Here is a 20,916-nt window from a genome sequence, read left to right as displayed (position 1 = left end):
GGGCAGAGCAGAGGGGCAGAACCCCCTCCCTTGCCCTGCTGGTCCAGCTGCTCTGAACGCAGCCTGGGACATGTCTGGCTTTCTGATGTGCCAGTCACCTGCCCTTCATGTTTGTGAACGTGCCTGGATCTTTGCAGTGTGGAGCCTGGCAATGCGTCTGAACCTCTGGGTTCCCTCGGAAAGGAGTGAGATGTGGCAGCTGTGAATCCAGAGCACAGCACAGCAGTGCCAGGCAGGATGGTGGCTGCCTTTCCCTGGGTGATGTTGTGGGATGCACTCAGTGCCTGGGAGCTCTGTGGCTGAATTCAGGGTCTCCAGGTGCATTTTGCTTCATGGATGGTTTTGCTCTACAGAAGGACACTGTGGATGCTAATCCAAGCCCTGCTATGATAGCTCTTTCCCTGCATCTGTTTCCTTTGGTCAAGTCTGATGTTTACTGCTCAGGCTCCGTCATGGTGAAGCTGCTGAACACTCCGTGGGAGTGGCAAAGCTGATTTGAATGGAACTGATGCTGCTGTCTGCAGCACATCCCTGCACTTGCTGCACCCTGAATGATGCTGTGTTAACTGCACTGTAGTTATCTCCAAAAGCGATGAGATGCTTTAGCGTGTGGTGCTGTGACGGTCTGCGTTTCTCCGCTCCAGTTGGCCCTGGGTGAGGGAGCCAGGGTTAATTCCTGTTTCTGTATCAGGAGAATCACTGGCCAATGCTTTGGGTGCCCAAGGTGCTGCCACCTTTGTGGTGGGGAGTGGGGAACAGGACTGGTGTGTGCCTCTGCTGGATATCAGATCCCTGTGAGGTGTGGAAGGGCTCCTGCTGCTCCTGGCACTGGGCTCTTTGCCCCATTCCAGTGTCCACGTGAGCCTCTGGAAACCAGTGAGAAACAATGAGTGGTTGCTGCTGAGCGTTGTTTTACTCCTTCCCTTGGAAGCAGGGCCTGTCTTGCTCTCCACAGGCACAGTACGGCTGTGTCTGCACACTTGCTTTAGTGCTAATAGAGCTGCTGCTTTACCCATTGGTTCCTCTCTGCAGAAAGGGCTCCCGAGAGCACCTGCTGCTTTCCCTTTGCTCCACAGAGCCTGTTTAGTTTGCACGGATTGCTGCAGTGATTGCTGGATTTCATCAGATGAGAGGCACATCTTTCTTAATAGCCTGTGTAATTTCTTCCAGAGGGACACATTGCATTAAATCTTTAATCCTGCAAGTTGCTGAGGGAGCACACTCAGATCCGTGCGTTTGCTTCTGCTCTCTTACACAACCCAAACGCTGCCCCAGAGGCTTTGCCCTGCTCAGGGGCTGGAGCCAGCACAGTCTCAGCCTTTGGAGAGAAGCCGGGGTGGCAAAGGGCTGCGTTGCTCTTCTGCTTTCTCGCTGTCCTTTGCTATAATGCCACATCCATTGTGTGTCAGGGCAGGCAGGTTCCCCTCCATGCTGTGTGCGCTCTGGTCCCATCAGCTGGGGGCTGTGCCGTGCAAAATAAAGCAGGTAGGATTTGAGGTGTGGTGGTGCAGGGCTGCCACCAACAACCCTGCTCCAGCAGGTCACTTCAGCCTGTGATTTCTTTTCTTCTCACCCTCAAAAATCACTGCTTGCCCCATTTTCTTATGAGTTTCAGGATCGTGACTGTCGTTTTGGATAGCTCTCTCTATAAAAGACCTTGTTAAAATGAGCTGCTGTGTTGCAGAGCCTGATGCTGCCTGTGTAGCTCCCTGGGGAGGGAGAGCTACCTGGTCCAGCTCACACTGTCCCATCCTGTTTTTGCTGAATTGACTTTTACATGGCTTTTTTCTCCATATCCTTGCTTGCTCTGACCTTTCCTTGCTTCCCCTCCCCTGCTTTCTGTCCTTGCAGCCCTTTCTGCAAAGCAGGAGTAATTTAGGAGGAAAGCATCGTTCATTATTTGTACCCAGCCACAGAGCCGTTGATTGCACTGGCAATTGCTCTGATTCACGTTTACAGAGACAGTGACCTGAGGAAGAGTAAATCAAAGACATGAAGCTGGTGCTCTGGGTGGACTTTAATCGGGTCCAATCTCCCTTTCTGTTTCCCTGCAAATAGCAGGCAGATAAGAAAGAGACATCTGCAAACTGGACAGAGGGCAGCCTGCCTGAGAGGATGGGGGAGAGGATGACTGGGGCATCTTTAGAAGTGGGAGGCTAGAAAAATGTGTGTTAAGCCTGGGCATGCAGAGCTCCTGTAGCTGTAGCTCTGCATGAGGCTTGGCTGTTGATGAAGAAGTGGGTCTGAATCTTTGTTTTTGTTATTTTTAACTTTAGAATTTTCATGTTATCTACCTTTATTTGCATCTTGGTGCCTTGAAAAAGTCTTAGGTTGAAGCATCTGTGTGTGCTTGTGAGACTGGGCTCTTGGGATGTCAGGACCTCAGTGCTGGATCTGGTTCTGTTCAATGTCTTTAATGACCTGGATGAGGGGATTGAGTGCTCCCTTAGTGAGTTTGTAGATGACACTAAGCTGGGAGGACGTGTCAATCTGCTTGAGGGCAGGGAGGCTCTGAAGAAGAATCTAGACAGGCTGGATCAATGGGCTGAGACCAATAGTGTGAGGTTCAATAAGGTCAAGTGACACGCTTGCGACACAAGAACCCTGTGCAGCGCTCCAGGCTTGGGAAGGAGCATCTGGAAAGCCGCCTGGTAGCGAAGGACCTGGGGGTGTTGGTTGACAGCAGCTGAACATGAGCCAGCTGTGGCCCAGGTGGCCAAGAAGGCCAATGGCATCTTGGCTTGGATCAGAAACAGTGTGGCCAGCAGGAGCAGAGAAGTGACTGTGCCCCTGGACTCACCACTGGTGAGGCTGCACCTTGAATCCTGGGTTCAGTTTTGGGCCCGTCGCTACAAGAAAGACCTTGAGTTCCTGGAGCGAGTCCAGAGAAGGGAGCGGAGCTGGGGAAGGGGATGGAGAACAGGGGTTATGAGGAGCGGCTGAGAGAGCTGGGGTTGTTTAGCCTGGAGAAGAGGAAGCTGAGGGGAGACATTGTTACTGTCCACAACTGCCTGAAAGGAGATTGTAGAGACGTGGATTCTGGGCTCTTCACCCAAGTAACAAGTGATAGGTCGAGAGGGAATGGCCTCAAGTTGTGCCAGGGCAGGTTCAGGTTGGACATTAGGAAACATTTCTTCACCAAAAGGGTTGTCAAGCACTGGCAGAGGCTGCCCAGGGAGGTGGTAGAGTCTCCATCCCTGAAGGTGTTTAAAAGATGGGTGGATGAGGTGCTCAGGGGTACGGTTTAGTGGTGGACAGGTACGGTTGGAACTGTTAATCTCGAAGGTCTTTTCCAACCAAGCGATTCTATGATTCTGTGACCTAGTCCAAGGGCAGAAGAGCCCGTCCCTTTTGCTCCTCCAGGGCTGAATTTGGGCCTGCCCACCTCTGGAGGGGCTTTGGAGAGCTCTGGGCTTTGATGACATCCCCCAGGCAGTGGTACCTGGTGTGCAGAGCAGCTGCACTTACGACCCTTGGTACAGGCACCGCCACTGAGTGCTCTGGGCTGATGAAGTGACTGCAAGGAGAAAGCTGCTCAATTTGCCAGAGCTGCACCGTTATTAGTTAATCTTATTCCCGAGCCCTCTGGGGCTTCCTGTGCTGTTACAAACACATTCATCCATGAGGCTTTCACAGGTCTGGCTGCTCTCATCACAGCTCACATCCCCACGTATCTTGGTCAGTCCTGGCCTCCAGTAGAGGTGCAGTGAAAGCGTGGCCTCTTTCGTGTCCTCCAGTGGATGAGGTGTCACAGCTGAAGGGACATCTCCGGGGCCCTCAAAAGAGGGGTAACCTGGCATGAGGAGCTGCTGGGGCCTGGGATAACCCTGCAGCAGAGAAGCAGCCCAAAAGATCTTCTTGAGCTCCACCTCGGAGGGAAAGCAGCCTCCTGAGTTATACCTTCAGGCCCGCAGGAGGGAGCATATCCCAATTTTAATCATTTGGGCATTGCACAATGCTGACTGCACCACTGAGCTCTGCCTTCCTCTGGCAATCCAGCAACGATGATGTCCAAGGTGATTCCCTGGGGTGAGAGGTCTAGTCTCTGCCCCATTTCGTTCATCTGCAGTTCTGCCATGTCAGATGTTCTGGGTCTTGGACCTAAGAAGGAGGCAGTGAGCTTGCATTTGCTGTTGCGCTGCCATGATGCCCCCTGTGACTCCCACCTATTGCTTCCGCAAGCATCAGGCGATGAGAGACCCCTCAGTCCTGCCCAGGGTGAAGCAGAGACATCGGCTGGGGTTTGTCAGGGTTTGGGAGGCCGTGCTGCAGCTTGCAGACCTCCCAGAGGTGCTGGCAGAGGCTCCGTGGCCACCGCCAGTTGCTGCACGGGAAGCTGGATCTGCTCGAGCCCACACGTAACGTTCTGCAGTGTCCTCTGTGCACTGATAAATGGGGCTGAGATGGATGGTGCTGGTCATGTCTCTGCTTCTGAAGAGGTGCACATCATGCGTGACATAAGGTAATGGGATGAAGAAACCTCTCCGTGGTGTTTTTCAAGTTTTGTTGCCCTCTCTGGGGTGCTACGGGCTGTGCTGCTTTGAGGGTGCTTGGTTTTTTAGCTGAAGACAAACCTGTGTGTGGCAGGTGTCCCAGCCAAAGGCAGGGAGTTTTGAATTAGATGATCTTTAAGGTCCCTTCCAACACAAACCATTCTATGCTTCTGTGATTCATACACACAGGAGAGGTGCTAAGGTGCCTGTTCTGTTGGACACCCTCATGATGCTGCTTTTCAGGTATTTGACTTGAGGAACTCTTGACCTCAGTGCCTTGTGTTCCTCTGTCCCTCTCCCATGGTGCCTGTTAGCTGGGGAATAAGTTTCAATTTCCAACTTGCTTTCCCTTTTTGTTGGAAGGCATTTCCTATCTGTTGGGTGTTTCCCAGCAGTGCTCATGCAGAGCATATGCTGGGAGTTATTTTTCTTACCATGTTGTTGTTGTGGGGTTGGAGGTTTGGAGGGCTTTGCTGCTATAAACTGTCTATGGTACAGAAGCTCCTTCCTTCGTACTGCAGGCAGCGTGCTTTCCTTGCTGGCTTCCCCTGTGTCGAGGCACAGCCCGACAGACCCAGAGAGGGGGAGGCTGTGAAAGGTGATGCTTCCCAGTCTTTTTGGGGAGGCTCATAGAAATCATAGAATCATGGAAATCATAGAATCACCAGGTTGGAAAAGACCCACCGGGTCATCAAGTCCAATCATTCCCATCAATCACTAAACCATGTCCCTCAGCACCTCGTCCACCTGTCCCTTAAACCCCTCCAGGGAAGGTGACTCAACCCCTTCCCTGGGCAGCCTCTGACAGTGCCCAATGACCCCTTCTGTGAAAAATTTTATCCTAATGTCCAGCCTGAACCTCCCCTGGTGGAGCTTGAGGCCATTCCCTCTCGTCCTGTCCCCTGTCACTTGGGAGAAGAGCCCAGCTCCCTCCTCTCCACAACCTCCTTTCAGGTAGTTGGAGAGAGCAATGAGGTCTCCCCTCAGCCTCCTCTTCTCCAGGCTAAACACCCCCAGCTCTCTCAGCCTTTCCTCATAAGGCCTGTTCTCCAGCCCCTTCACCAGCTTCATTGCTCTTCTCTGGACTCACTCCAGAGCCTCCCAGTGGATCCTTGACCCCGACTTTGACAGGAACACTCTTGACTGAACCCTGTGGCCAATTAGCACTTAAATAATTGGTTTTTTTAATGTGCTTCCTTACCCAGCTATCCTAGATACACAGTAGTTATGTTGCCTTTCCTTGTGTGGTCCAGGCTCTGGCAGGATCCCAGATGGTTTGTGAGGGGCATGGTGTCCCCACCAGCTCTTCAGCACCTTCACATCATGCATCACCAGGTGGGTGCTGAGGAAAGATCCAGATCTCCACATCTCTGGACTGAGACTCTTCCCTCCACTTCCCTCGCGTCAGGTCCTGTGGTTGCGTGGCCCTAGGATGAGCCACCTCTCTCCGTTACTGAGTGCTGAAGGAGTGTGCATGGACTTCCCTGGTTTTGATCCCTACCAGAGCAGCTCCGAGTCGCATGGCACATGCTTCCTGGCGGTGTTTTGAGCTTGCTGTCCCAAAGGTTACAATTTCTGTTCCCAGGTGAGAAATTGCCCAGAAACCTCCCCAGGGCTTCCTTTTCCTCTGCCAGTAGCAGGGCAGACTCCACTGACGGCAGGAGCAGCAAGGTTAAGGTAGGAATAGGTCTGGGAAGAAGGGATGCAGACAGACCGCGTGTGATGCCAGCAGGGTCTCCCTCCCTCTTTTCCTTGTTTTTCCTCGGTGGTAGAAACCTTGCTGACACCATACAAGGTTGCAGTGCTGGGCTGGACTGTGCGTTCCCAGCATGAGGATGCCGTGAGTGTGTGGAAGAGAGGTCTGGAGGTGGAATGGTTCTTCAGGGCTTGTGCAGGCTGACCTGCAGTCCAGTGGTTTGCGCTAGATGGGTGACTTCCCAGGAGCCCAGTGTGTGGCTGCCCCAGAAACCACAGCAAAGAGAAGGATTTGGGGTGCTGGGGGATGAGAAGCTCACTGTGAGCCAGCGGTGGGTGCTTGCAGCCCAGAAACCAACTGTGTCTTGGGCTGCACCCAGAGCAGTGGGACCAGCAGGACAAGGGAGGGGGTTCTGCTCCTCTCCTCTGCTCTGGTGAGACCCCACCTGGAGCCCTGCATCCAGCTCTGGAGTCGTCAGCACAGGAAGGACATGGATCTGTGTGGATAAATTCCAGAGGAGGCCACGGAGGTGATCCATGGGTTAGAGCACCTCCTGTACAAGGACAGGCTGAGAGAGTGGGGGTTCTTCAGCCTGGAGAAGAGAAGGCTGTGAGGAGACCTTAGAACAGCTTCCAGTGCTGGAAGGGGCTCTAGGAAAGCTGGGGAGTGGGTCTTGTGCAGAGACAAGACAAGGGGACAAGTTTTCGTCTGAAAGAGGGGAGATTGAGATGAGTTCTTAGGAAGAAATTTTTTTTGTAAGTGTGGGGAGACCCTGGCCCAGGTTGCCCAGAGCAGAGGTGGCTGCCCCATCCCTGGAGGTGTTCGAGGCCAGGCTGGATGGGGCTTGGAGCTCCTGATCCAGTGGGAGGTGTCCCTGCCCATGGCAGGGGGTGGAACTGGATGGACTTTGAGGTCCCTTCCAACCCAAACCTTTCCATGATTTTATGATAATCCCACTGATTTCCCCACTGTGTCGAGGACTGCAGGGATGTTGAAGTCCTGGGGGTGGCAGAGCTGATGTCTGTCCCCCAAGCAGCCCTTTGATCAGAGGATCTGGTGAGGATCTGAGCAGGGAAAGCAGGGATGTGGAGCTGGATGTCAGCAGAAATGATCTCAGGTGAGGGGTCTCATTATTGAGCTCCTCATTTTGGTGACGCTGTCCAACTGCGTAACTGTTCTTCTTCTGCCTGATGGGAGCTTTAGACGTTTCTGCTTATACTGTGAAGGATCCAACATGATACGGATTATCTGTCTCTTTGTAAGTCGAAGTGTTTGTCCTTCCTTGACTGCTTTGTGGGTTCCTGACTCTGCTATGGGTTCCTGCAGGTTTTCAATTTGACACATATTGTTTTGGAAGTTTCAGGGGTTTGTTTTTGCTTTGTTTTAATGAGATTACTTGAACCTGGGAGAAATCATTTGGTTTAATTTAAATGGAAAGCCTTCTGCTGAGGAAGTCCAATGTCCCCTTCTATCTGATGGTTGTATTGTTCAGAGTTTTGTCACAAAAAGTTAAAATTGGACTCCAGGGTTGAAAGTTTGCAATCGCTGCCTGCAGCAGGCATGGCCAGCTCGGTGGCGTAAGAGGATTACGCTAATCTATTGTTTGGGAACGAAGCTGAGGGTTTAACAGACTCTGTTTTGATGCAGAAATGAGATAATTACTGGGTGAGAGGAGAGAAGGAAACGGTTGGGAGCAGAACCGTCCTTCCCTGCAATGTGTGGGTGCCTGGTGTGGGATCCTTGGGCTGTGGCTGCTGAGGGATGAGTGTAAGCACTTATCTGGGGACTGAGGAGGATGTGAATTCCTGTGGGATCTGGGCAGCCTCTCTCCTGTGCAGGCACCGGGTGCTGGGCTGGGTCTGCTGCCAGATCACGAAGGTTAAGGCTGGTTTGGGGCATGAAGCCTTGGGAAGGAGAGCTGCTCCAGACTGTACTGCTGTGGTTCTGAGATCTTTGGAAGGATTCAGAGAGGTTGGAGGGAAGCTTGAGGTCACAGATGAGTTCCCAGAGGGGCTCTTGCATGGCTATAGTTGAGGCTGTGAGTGCCCTGATCCAGTGGGAGGAGTCCCTGCCCATGGCAGAGATTTGGAAATGAATGGGCTTTTAGGTCCCTTCCAACCCAAACCATTCCAAGATTCTCTCATAGAATCATAGAATCACTGGGTTGGAAAAGACCTTTGAGATCATTGAGTCCAACTGTACCTGTCCAGTGCTAAATCATATCCCTAAGCACTTCATCTACCTGTCTTTTAAACCCCTCCAGGGATAGAGACTCCACCACTTCCCTGAGCAGCTGTTCCAGTGCTTGAGAACTGTTTTGGTGAAGAAATCCTTCCTGATGTCCAATCTGAACCTGCCCTGGCACAACTTGAGGCCATTCCCCCTTGTCCTATTACCTGTCACTTGGGCAAAGAGGCCAGCACTCTCCTCTCCACAACCTCCTTTCAGGCAGCTGTAGACAGTAACAAGGTCTCCCCTCAGCCTCCTCTTCTCCAGGCTAAACAGCCCCAGGTCCCACAGCTGCCTCTCATAACCCTTGTTCTCCAGACCCTTCTCCAGCTCTGTTCTCATCTCTGGATGCGCCAGCTCCTCAAGGTCTTTCTTGTAGTGAGGAGCCCAAAACTGAACCCAGGATTTGAAGTGTGGCCTCACAAGTGGTGAGTCCAGGGGCATGATAATCTCAAAGATCTTTTCTGACCTTTTCTAAGTCCTGGCACCTTTTGGTAAGGGAGAAGGAGATGTCCGTGAGCAACCTGGGGTGGCATGGGAGCTGTGTGCTGCTTGTACAACATGCGTGGGTCAGGCAGTGGGGAGCCAGATGTAGGAGGGGGCTGCTCCCCACCAGCCCCCTGATGGGCACAAGCAATGCTCCGAACACAGGCAGCCGTATTGATTGTAGTTGGTCATTCTCCCAGCCTGGAGTCTGCTCACTCAGAAAGGGTCATTGGGCACTGGAACAGGCTTCCTGAGTCACCTTCCCTGGAGGGGTTTAAGGAGTGGGTGGATGAGGTGCTGAGGGACATGGTTTAGTGATTGATGGGAATGGTTGGACTCGATGATCCGATGGGTCTTTTCCAACCTGGTGATTCTATGATTCTAAGTGCTCTTCAGCTCTTCTGGCTTTGCCTCTCCTTTTGCCGTGTTTCCTCCCATCGCGTCACTGTTGACGTTTTGTACTTTCTTCAGTCCTTTCAAACTCAGGAGTCTTATTTTTTAGGAAGATCCAACCAATTTTCTCTCTTAGCAAGTGCATAAAAGCCCCTACGACTCTTTCTGCTTGCTGTGTTGCTGTCTATCTTTCCCCTGCAAGCCTGAGCCAGATTTTTGTGCCACCATCAGGGAGCAGGCGCTGGGGATGTCCCTGCTCTGGGGGGCAATTGTCCCTGTGTGTGCCGCGATGTAACTACACATTGTTGTGTGTGTCATCCACCTCTTTAAGTGGATGAAATATCTTGGCAATTCCCATCTATCTGGGATGCTAAAAAGGGAATTGGATTTCAGGAGCCTGCGCATCCCACGCTCTGAGAAGGGACAGATGTTGAGGAGCTGCTGCAGGCAGGTGACTGGATCAGCTCCAGCGTTGCTGGGGGCTGGGGCTGTGCTCCTGCTGGCTCCTTGTGCCGGTTACACCGCCGCTTCCCTGCTGCTCCTTGGTGATGGCAAATTTGAGCCAAGCTCCTGTAAATCCTCACTTGCACAGAGTGCTTGGGCCCCTTGCGGTGTGAGGAGCTGGGTGCTGACATCCCTGCTTTTTCAGGGCACAGGGAAAGATTTGAGCAGGCTGGAAGCAGGGAGCCACCAGCCTGTCTGCCAGGCTTTTCGGTGGCTGATGCTGCAGTGCATCTGAACTCTGTATGTGGCTGATGCCCACCTCGTGTTCCACATACAGGAGAGTGGCCCACATTACCAGCAGGCTGTGTCTTTGAAGCCTCTCCCTCTGTAATTCCCAAGAATGAGAAGGATGCACTAACTTTAACTTGGGCAGCACATCTGGATTTGCTGCTGGAATGAGACTAATTGCGCTAAATGAGTTCTAATGTGGCAACACATCAGGCAAATGAGTAAATTGATGCGGCTGGTTTATGCTAGGTATCGGCACTGAAATTTGTATGTAATGTGATATAACTGACAATTAACGTGAAGTGTCTAGTTAGACTGAAATTATAGAGCTGGTCGTGAGCTCTGCTTTTCATTACAGCTGTAATAAAGTGCAGCGCTTCCGCGGGGCCTCAGCTCTGCCAGCAAGCGTGCGTTGGTGCCAGGGCTGCACCGCGGCGAGGAGCCTGCCTCCCCGGGGCTTGGGCTGGGTTTCTGCAGGGCTGGGGGCAACAGCAAGGATCTACAGTTTGTGCCACTACACCCCCGTGTTTGCAAGTAGCAGGTGCATTCGCTTGGTTTGTGCTGCAGGGACGGTGCAAAAGCAAAACAGTGAAACTGTTAGTCCTCATGGCAAGATCTCTGACCCAAAACATTTTCATTTTTGTAGACTCATAGGATAGATTGGGTTGGAAGGGATCTCAAAGCCCATCTAATTCCACTCTTCTACCATGGGCAGGGACACCTCCCGCTGGGTCAGGGGCTCCAAGCCCCATCCAACCTGGCCTTGAACACCTCCAGGGATGGGGCAGCCACCTCTGCTCTGCGCAACCTGGGCCAGGGCCTCCTCACCCTCATCATGAAGAGTTACTTCCTAATGTCTAATCTAAATCTTCCCCCTTCTAATTTAAAGCCATTACCCCTCATCCCATCACTCCATGTCCTTTTAAAAAGCCCCTTCCCAGCTTTTCTGGAGCCCCTTCCAGTACTAGAAGCTGTTCTAAGGTCTCCCCACAGCCTTCTCTTCTCCAGGCTGAACAACCCCAACTCTCTCAGCCTGGCCTCATAGCAGAGATGCTCCAGCCCTTGGATCATCTTTGTGGCCTCCTCTGGACCCGCTCCAACAGTTCCATATCCTTCTTATGCTGGGGATTCTGGTCCTGGCTTCTGCTCCAGCTACAAATAGGATGCAGAATTATTTTAGCCTCATAAAGACCTAACTGACCTGGGACTTGAAGCTCTTGTGTAACTTTACAATGTAATATTTTAGTAGATATGGGTGTGCATTTTGGCCTTTTGGGAACATTTCAAAGTTGCAGATGGTCCCTATCTGTTTCTTAGATCACTTCCTCCTTGCATTTCATGTGTTTCTTGTGCACGTCGTTCTAATTGGTTTTGTTTGTCCTGCGAATAATGTATTCCTGTGATTCTTATGACTGTCCTGCAATGTTTTCCGGTGCTCTTGTACCTGCGTTAGCTGGTTGGGGAAAACAAGGACTCAGTCTTTGTATTTAAAAAGAGAGTGGAGAATTTAATTTCCTAAACTCCAAATCTTAATGCTCAGAACTTACTTTGCCTTCCATAAACTAGTGATTATCAAAATTCTTCATTAATGGCTTAATTTATTCCTGTGGGGCTTCATAGGGAGCTGGTGCCTGACAGCAGTGGCCAATTCTCAGCAGTTTGGGAAATCCCTGCTGAGAAACCCCTTTGAGATTCCTGTGGTGCTGTCAGCTCTCCCAAGGAACCTGGAGAAGCCAGACCCAGCCTCTTGGTTCTTCCCCTCAGCTGGCACTGAGAGAAGGTTCCTGAGAAATCCTCTCCGTGCTGACCTGAAGCATAGCTCTTCACTGGGGGACTGGGAAGCTTCCCCTCACTCAGTTTTTGGGACCTCGGCAGATGCTTTTCACTTTAGAGAAGAGGAACTCTGACCAAAACGGATGGGAACTGGGGTATGGGGACCCACACAGCTCTTTCTTTTCCCCTAAGCTCTGGGAAAGCTTGCCCTTTGGCCACTGGATGTCTCCAGGTGAGCAGAGAGAAGTGCCTCCTGCTCCAGGCTCTGTCCATGATCAGCTGCTCCGGCTCTGGCTCCTCTTTTGGGCAGGGTTTTCTAGTCTGTTCTGCTGTTGTCACTGTTTTAATTTCAAACCTGCTGTCTGGGACCCCACTTATGCATCCTGCTGAACTTCGTCCTCTGTATGGCTGAAGGACCTCAGAAGAGGCTGCTCTCCAAGTATCAGCCAGACTGGGAAAGGGCTGTCTGGAAAGGGAGCCTTAAAACACCCGAGGTTTTGCTTGTAGGAATGGAGTAGCTGCTCTCAGTATGGATCAGCTCTGCCTTGGCTTCTTCCCCCAGGTCCTGGGAGCCAGGGGTACTGGTTGGCATCACCTACGCTGTCCTGGGGGGAGGGAGGATCTGTTAAAAGTGATGCTGCAGTAGGAGCAGCAATGGGCTCTGCATCGGCTGGTGAGCAGGTCCCCAGAAGGGCCAGGGCTGGGAGAGTGTGTGTGTTCAACTTGGATTGAGCAGTCTTGGTATGAAGGAGTGAAACTGAAGTCCTGGAGAAACAGGGCTGGACTCCTCCAGCACCGTAGGAGTGGAACGGAGAAGCTGTCAGCTCTGGAGGATACCCTTTGCTTCTTCCCTGCTTCTGCCTAGCCATGCTTGAGAAGTGCAATCAGAATAAAAGCTGCCTGGGGAAGCCACAAAGATGCAACAAGATGTGGCTTGCTCAGCCAGGACTCAGGAGAACAGGGACTGGGTGTTGTGAGGGGTCTCTGGGGGATACTGCAGAGCTGCTTTCCAGCTCCATGCTCCTGGGCAACCCTAGGACTTGTGGTATTTGTGAGGAGGGAGCTGTCACAGCTTCTACCTGAGAAGTGTCATTATTTGCAAGCTGGAACTGGTGCTGTTTTCCATGTCTGTGATGGTTTCCCTGTGTTTGGAGAGCACTGGAATGGGAACTGCTGGTCTCGGTGGCCCAAGAGAGTGCAGGTACAGGAATAGGAGATGGACCCAACCTGCCACATGGTTGGACTTGCGTTTTTGTTTTTTTCCCTTGGTTTAAACTGCCTGCAGACAAAAGTGTTTGACGCTTCTACCAACACCGCCGTGATGGCTGCATGGGGGTGGCAATGCGCGTGGCCGTGCTCTGCATCACACTGACACAGAAAGTCCCAGCGCTGTGTGGATTTTGATTGCTGCTTTCACAGTCTCCTTCAGAGCTCCTCTTCCAAATCAGTTTATGTCTCCTGCAAATTAAACTACTGTTTCCCTTATGAAGTCTTTCATTCTGCTATTAAGTGAAAGTGGAAAGCTGGCTTTCGCATCACTGAGTACGCGGCCACAAACCCCAACACAGCAGATTGTTAACGTGGAATTAGAGAGATTTCAGCAACATCTGAGCAGATCGAACTCAAGAGGAGACATGTGGGAGCTCATGCTGTTTCTGCTGTGGTGCTGATTGTGCTTCCAGCCCGAGATGTCCCCAGAAAGCCTAGTCCAGGGGCCTGGGATGCACTGGGGGCAGCTGGGGGCAGCAGTCCCCTCTGGAGGTTCACTTTGTGATCACAGATGGAGGTGTTTATGGAGTTGTCTGAGCTTTCAGGCACAGGTATCTTGAATCCTGCTGCCCCCAGCTACCCAGACATGGGGTTTCATGAAGGCAGAGGTTCCTCCTGCTCATTTCCCAAGAGCTGGGACTCTTGGACTCACCAAGTAAGCACTGCAGCTTGCAGGAGGTCTTGCTGTCCTGCCAAAAGCTGTGGTTCCTATTCATCTGCCCAGAAGGGGACTGCAGAACTGTGAGGTATTCCTGGCCCCAGGAGCATCCCCCAGGAAGCTGAGGGGCTCGAGGGTCTGACTTTGCTCTTTGCCTGAGAGGTGTCCATCCATCTGTCTGTCTAATCTTCCTGCTGCTTTCCAAATTGCCCTTTTGTCCCCAAACAGCTGCTTTGCAAATGCCAAGTATTAAATGCTGGTATTCAATTTAACCCTGCTCAGCCTCCCCACTCCTCCTCTGCCCAGCTCAGCCCCTCTCCTGTTGCCTTTGCAGAGCTGAGGAGCAGATAACATCATAACATCATCTCTGCCAGGTAACGGGCTGCCGTCCTCCTCTGAAGGCATGTGTGTTCCTCAGCCCAGCAGCCTCCCGAAGTGCTGCATTCCGCTGTTCCTCTCAAGCAGGGAAACAAGCCATGTCCCCTTCTGCCTCCCCTTTGGCTGCTTTTCCGCTGCCTCCCACCACCCCCTTTGCTCCCCTCGGCTCCTCTGACCTCCTTTGACGTCTTGCATTTCACGGCGAGCGGTAACGGGGAGCCGATGGGAGATAAGAGGGGTGACCGTGTTACCGGCTCATGCTGCGCCTGGAAGAGGCGGCGAGTGGCTGCTCTGCCTCAGCTCCCCTCTCCACAAACGAAACGCTTTCAGGAAGCACCCTGGACCCCTCCCCAGCAGCAGTGGAGCCCAGCGGAGGGAGAAGGTGGGAGACAGAGCGGGGCGGATGGATTATGCCCAACTGGGAGAGGGAAATGAATCCAAGCACTCCCCTCCTGCTGTGTGAGTGGGAGGGTGAAGGTGCTGGGGGACAATGTCCTTGCCTGGTGGTGAGGCTAGCAGGGACCCGCCTGAAATCCCCCCCCGGGCATCACCAGCCCCCAGTGTCGTGTGCAGGTTTGCGCCGTTTGGCTGAGATGAAATTCAGCGCCGGAGTGGGGAGGCAGGGAGCAAGACTGTTCAAACAAATTCCAACCCCCCTCCTCCCCACAAGCGCAGGCAGGGATGTGACGGTGGCACCGAGTCACGAGCAGGGGCGGGGGGCCGTGGGCTGCCGCCGTACCCCCTGCCACAGCCGCTGGATTTGGAGCGGGAAGCTGGACAAGAGCCCAGAGGAAAAGGATGAAAATAAGGGAGGAGGGAAGCGGGGCTCGGCAAGGCACCCAGCAGGTTCTCAGCGGCGGGTGCTCGCCCCTCGTGCAGTGGGTGGCTCTGAGCAGGGAACCAGCAATGAATGGGGGTTTGTTTGTTTTTTAACATGGCATCCACGGCTGAGGGATCAAGAGGACGCGAAGGTAGCTCGCTGGGCTGCCCGTTGAGTTAACGCTGTCTTTCTTGCCCTTTCCTCGAGGGTCTCTTGGCGTGGCTGAGGTGCCATCAGACACCCCTTCCCCTGGATCTGCTCCGCTGACTTCATGTGGCTTTGCTCCGCAGGGCTGTAGCGAGGGGTTTTTTTTGAAGCCCTTGTTTTTCCTCCGCCCAGCTGGCGTTAAGCACCGAGGATGCAGAGACAAGTGCTTCTGGCAGTAGGATTTCCCTTTGGGTTCGCAGCATCCCTTTCTCTGCTGTAGAAGGGCTTGGTGCTGGAGCTTGGGAGGCAGAGCCCACAGGTGACCTCTGCCTGGCTCAGACGTGCCTGCTTTAAATGTCTGTCCCTCTTCTGTGCTCAGGTGTTTGGTGACAGCCTGGAAAATCGGGTTAGGTAGGCGCTCTTGGAGGCTAAGGGTGCCTTCCTACTGCTTTGGAAAACATGGAAGGAGAAAAACTGGTGAACTCTAAAGAGCCATAAGAAGAGCAAGTGGGGATCCTTTGGAAGAAGAGCAAGTGAGGATCCTCTCTACCTATTGTGCTGGTCTCTGTCTGCTGTAAGAACAGACCATTTGGAAATCTGTTGGAACAACTGATTTTTCTGTTTCTCGTCACCTTCAGATCCAGACAGCATCCCATCGCCTGGCTGAGGGCCACCGCAGCCACCCTGGGCCACCTTCCCAGAGCCCAGCTCCCTCACCTGCTAAGTGGCCACTCGCCCTAGGGGCTTGCAGACCGGTGCTATCACGACTGAGGGATACAACGGGTGTTATTACTTTTCTTTTTTCTCCTTTATCCTTAACTCATCTTTGCAACATCACACTATATAAGCGTGCGGCTGCCAGCTGCTGTCGTGCAGCCCCTTACTCAGGGAGGCAGAGCGTCCTACCCTCGCCATGTGAGGGATCACCGTCAAGTGTGCTCTGGACTGTCCAACAAGTAATTCCTGGCTCAACTCCTCCCGTCTCGTGCTGTCTCTGACTCACAGTGCTCCTATCCCAGTCTCATGGGCTGAAGGAGCCTGCGGGGCAGCGAGTGTGGCCGGTGTGTAGCATGCATGAGCGTGCGGTGGGACCGGCACCCAGGGACACAGGTGGGCGTGCGCTCGGACGCTGCAGGGGCCATGGCTTCGTTCGGGAAGCTGACCGAGTACTTCAGCCTGCGGAAGTCAAGGTCGGAGTTGCGCTCCGGGTGGCGGGGCCGGCGGAGCGGGAGCTGTTGCTGTAGTGTCACAGAGTGCAGGTATGGGGTTGGCAGTGGCATGTGAGTCCTTGGTGCCTCCTGTGTGTCCAGACTGTGGTGGGGTGGGAGATGCAGTCCTTGGTGCTCTGCTTTCCCTTTATCTCTCTGGGTACTGGGGAGGGGGCTGGGAGCAAGCCAAGAGCTCTGGAAACATCCCCTCTGCCCTGTCTCAGGCTCCGGAGCGGCTCATTGCTGAGGGATATCTCTGACAGGCACGTCCCAGGTGTTGGTGGGACCTCTCGGATACCTGCTGGGTTAGTGGGCACAGGTGTACCTGCTTGCTTGTGTTTCTGCTTTCTGTGTTGTGCCGCTGCGCTGTCTCCTTGGTACGGTACTGAGATTATTGTACCACAACCGCCCTTCCCTCCCTCTGCTCCTTGTGCTGCTGCATCCAAAATCTTGTCTGCACAGGCAGTGAGCAGTGGCTTTGCAGGTGGAGCTGAAAGCCGGTGTGATGATGGAGCCTCTGGGATGCAGTGGCTGAGAAGGTTGGGAGCAGGGGCTCAGTTGTGCTTGGGGAGGGGTTGCAGCATCGAGGGGGCTGCAGGTCCATCAGCTCATTTGGGGTGTGCGTTGAGAAGGCGAGTAGATCGGGGATGAGGAGGGGTGGCATTGCGCTGACTGGAATCCCCCTCCCCGAGCAGCACGCTGCTTGTGTGGTGCTCAGGGTCACGGTGGGAGGCATCAAGGGCAGCCCCAGGCAGCCTTGTTTTGCAATGTAAACACAGTTCTTGCAATTAAGAAAATTGCTCTGTGTCTGGGTGGCTGCTCTCTCCTTGGATGTTACGAACAGCTTGTAAGATGTGGCTGTCACTTGATGCTGCTCGGAGCTTTTCCCTTCTGTGAGGGCTCATGGTGGGTTGGAGGGTCACCAGGATTTGTGTCCCCAAACCCCCCTGCTGCTTGCACACGTAGCCTCCCTCCATTGGGAGGGGTTGTGACTGTGTGGGGACATATAGTAGGAAATAGCACTAAGATATCAACTCAGCTTCTTCCCTGGTTGTTGAGCGTCTCATACTCTGTGAAGGGTATTAAAGTGCCCGTGCAGATCAAAAGAAGGTGGAGGTCTGTTGCTGGCCCTTGTGTTTCAGGGTGTGAGGTGGTTTCCCAAGTAAAGGGAGATGTCTTGACGCCTTCCTAATTCTGGGACGTGAGCCACAAAAGTGGCATTGCTGGCCTGTAGCTCATATACCAGATTTTCTGGTGGGACGCTGGGTATGAACACGTTTGAGTGCTTCCCTCATGCACAAGCGTAGCTCACCACGTGTCAGGCACGGCTGTGGGGCTGCTGCCTGGCCAAGCTCTGCTCTATATGGGGCTGGGGGACGTGGTTCTCCCAAGCAGAGGTTGCTCCACGTGTCCAGGTGGTCCAGCATGGCTGAGCTCGAGATGCTGAGCTGTGCTCTCCCTGCTCTTTCACGTGTTTTGCCACCGTGCCAAGCAGCTGCACTAGGGCTGGCTCCGTGTGTAGGCAGCATTCCCGGTGCCCCTGGCTCCTCAGGGACAAGGGCTTGAGTGCACCTGCAGACACTGAGCCCATTCCCTTGATTGCATGTGGTTGATTATGGAAGTAAAAATAAGAGTTGATTGGGTTGCTTTTGAAATCAGTGTCACTTTTCACCCAAGCTGCTTGAGGTTTTGCCTGTTTTGCCCTCCAACTTCTGTACATGGAGAAGCCCTGAAGGAGACCTGTGCCCCAGGCTGAACTGGCTGCTGGCATCCAGAGGGCTGAACGCTGCTGGCTGGGATCCGAATGCAAACAAAAGGCATCGGCTGCCCTGTCCAGCCCTGTCCTTTCTCCAGACAGAGCTTTATCAGCTCTGATGAGCACCTTTCTGGTGTTAAATGAGAGGAGGAAATAAGATGCTCAGACCCCACATTTCCGTGTGTGTGGAGCTACCACAGGTCCTGCAGCCCAGGCTCAGCAGTGTGGTGTCTAACAGACCCTCTGGGGCCCTCCCCTGGCCTCTGCACAGCTCGGGGCACCTCTCAGCACGGTTGCCAAAGCCGTGAGGTCCCTCCGAGACACCAGCAGCAGATGCAGGCAGGGCTGCAGTGTGGAGGATGCACTGACTGGAGTTATTAAATTCTAAATATGGTGGTCCCGCTCAGCCTCCCAGGACCTAGCAGATATTAGCAGGTGTGTAGCTGTGGTCTTAACTAATATGCCTGTGTTTTCAAACACCACCTCCAGATAAAGCAGCCTGTACGAGGTGGGCTGAATGAGTTGTCTGGATCTGGGAATTTATGGGCTCCTATGTGTGCACAGAAGAGGGGTCCAGCAGTTCATAGAATCATAGAATCACCAGGTTGGAAAAGACCCACCGGATCATCAAGTCCAACCATTCCTATCAATCACTAAACCATGTCCCTCAGCACCTCATCCACCCATCCCTTAAACACCTCCAGGGAAGGTGACTCAACCCCCTCCCTGGGCAGCCTGTTCCAGTGCCCAATGACCCTTTCTGTGAAAATTTTTTTCCTAATGTTCAGCCTAAACCTCCCCTGGCGGAGCTGGAGGCCATTCCCTCTTGTCCTGTCCCCTGTCACTTGGGAGAAGAGCCCAGCTCCCTCCTCTCCGCAACCTCCTTTCAGGTAGTTGTAGAGAGCAATGAGGTCTCCCCTCAGCCTCCTCTTCTCCAGGCTAACCATCAGTCTCCATATTCAGGTGCTATTGGCCAAACACGAGTCCTGTAGGAGCTCCTTAGCCTCTGATGCCTGCTGCCCTCCTGCTCTACCATGCCTTATGGCGTGAGCAGTGTTGTGGTTCTCGTCCTTGCTGCTGTGTCACCTGAAGGCGGCTCCAACCTCAACCTTGCCTGTTGTGCTCAGCACCAGGACGGATGCTCTGCTGCGGTGCTGTGGCACAGTTGGCCCGTGTTCTTTAATCGATTGAATGGTTGAACCTCCGGGGCCGTGAGGCTCCAGGTGTGACAGGATAAGTATCCCCAGCACACAGCTTTGCTGGTGATAGCGACTTTGCATAAATAGACTAGCCAGAGCTCATCTCAGTGAAGCGTGCAAGTAATTTGGAGCATCTCCCATATGAGGACAGGCTGAAAGGGTTGGGGTCGTTCAGCCTGGAGAAGAGAAGTCTCTGAGGAGACCTTAGAATGACCTTCCTGAAGGGGACTAGAAGAAAGCTGTGGAGGGACTTCTTAGAAAAGCACGTCACAATAGAATGAGAAGGAGTGGCTTTAAATTGGAGAGGGGCAGATTTAGACTAGGCATAAGAAGGAATTTCTTCACAATGAGAGTGGTGAGATGGGAACAGGTTGCCCAGGGAAGTTGTGGCTGCCCCATCCCTGGAGGTGTTCAAGGCCAGATTGGGCAGCCTGATCTGGTAGGATGTGTTCCTGCCCATGGCAGGGGTATTGGAATTAGATGATCTTTAATGTCCCTTTCAACCCAAACTGTTCTGTGATTCTATGATTTATTTGCAGTAACTTCTTTCAATCCAGCAGAACCAGTGATGGATGAACCCAATGCTCAGCTTGACTGGTTTTGAAGCTGTCCCACTTTGTGCAGGATGAAGGCCTGGATCATCCTGGGGGTTGATTTCTCTGTGGTTCAGAGACTGCAGCAGTGGCTGCAGGCACCTGTGAGTGAAAGATGGGAGGGGCTGGAGGTGCTTGGGGAGGTCTGGGAGGTTATTCTTTGTGTTTATCTTGTGGTGCCAGCCTCCAGGTGCTGCTGCTTGGCAGGAAGGGTAGAGAGGATCCGCTTCTGGCAGAGAGGAGTAATGAAAGGAAGAGGCAGGTTATACACAATAACTCCTTTATTTAGTGAGCTATTTTTAAACTGGAAGGTCTGGACAAGTAATTTTGGGTTCCGGCAGCTTTTGAAAGTGGATCAGAAAATTGAGGAAGGCTATTGTCTTGTAACTGGGCTGAGAATGTGGCCTTGCTAGGCTCTGAGTGTGCAGGGGAGGGTCCAGGGCAAGCTGAGGGTTTCGGAAGTGGGCTGGCGCCTTTCCATGCTGCTGGATCCACCCAGGGCTGCGCAGCAGAGAGCAAGCCTGGCACACTCCTGTCCCGAGATCCTGTGTGCTGCCAGCAGTTCTGGGAAGACAGGGATCTGATGCCATCTGACAGAGTTAATGTGTTTGGGAGAATTTCTCAAGGAGTCTCTTGGAGCTGATCTTAGTCCAAATGCCATGGCAGCATCCGTCCCTGGGAGCTGCAACCTGTAGCAGGAACAAACAGCATTTCATTAAAACTCCAAATACCAACCACAGGTGGTTTTTGGGAAGCCTTTTGTCCTCTAGGTTGGAATCGTAGAATCACAGAATGTTTTGGGTTGGAAGGGACCTCAAAGTCCATCCAGTTCCACCCCCTGCCATGGGCAGGGACACCTCCCACTGGATCAGGGGCTCCAAGCCCCATCCAACCTGGCCTTGAACACCTCCAGGGATGGGGCAGCCACCTCTGCTCTGGGCAACCTGGGCCAGGGTCTCCCCACACTTACAAAAAAAAATTTCTTCCTAAGATCTCATCTCAATCTCCCCTCTTTCAGATGAAAACTGTTCCCCCTCATCCTGTCCCTGCTGTTGGATCTAGTGGCTTTCTTGCCCCAGGACTGTT

At 53.1% G+C, this 20,916-nt stretch overlaps 1 protein-coding gene across 2 annotated transcripts in view; it reads left to right on the top strand.

The window, feature by feature from the left end:
• The window catches only part of LOC138727544 (ankyrin repeat and fibronectin type-III domain-containing protein 1-like), a 271,747-nt gene that overhangs the window by 38,673 nt on the left and 212,158 nt on the right, over positions 1 to 20,916 (top strand). The window contains exon 1 of one of the 2 annotated variants that reach the window (XM_069870034.1): positions 16,024 to 16,333. The exons of the other annotated variant lie outside the window; for it this stretch is intronic. Within the exon in view, the coding sequence (XP_069726135.1) occupies positions 16,149 to 16,333 (185 nt within the window). The 5' untranslated portion in view covers positions 16,024 to 16,148. Of the gene's footprint in view, positions 1 to 16,023; positions 16,334 to 20,916 lie in introns of those variants that run through there. 2 annotated transcript variants of the gene reach the window in all.

Source organism: Phaenicophaeus curvirostris, chromosome 16 (assembly GCF_032191515.1).
Source record: "Phaenicophaeus curvirostris isolate KB17595 chromosome 16, BPBGC_Pcur_1.0, whole genome shotgun sequence".
NCBI classification, from domain to species: Eukaryota; Metazoa; Chordata; class Aves; order Cuculiformes; family Cuculidae; genus Phaenicophaeus; species Phaenicophaeus curvirostris.
The sequence above is the reverse complement of the archived record's forward strand: the minus strand, read 5'-3'. Positions and strand labels throughout refer to the sequence as shown.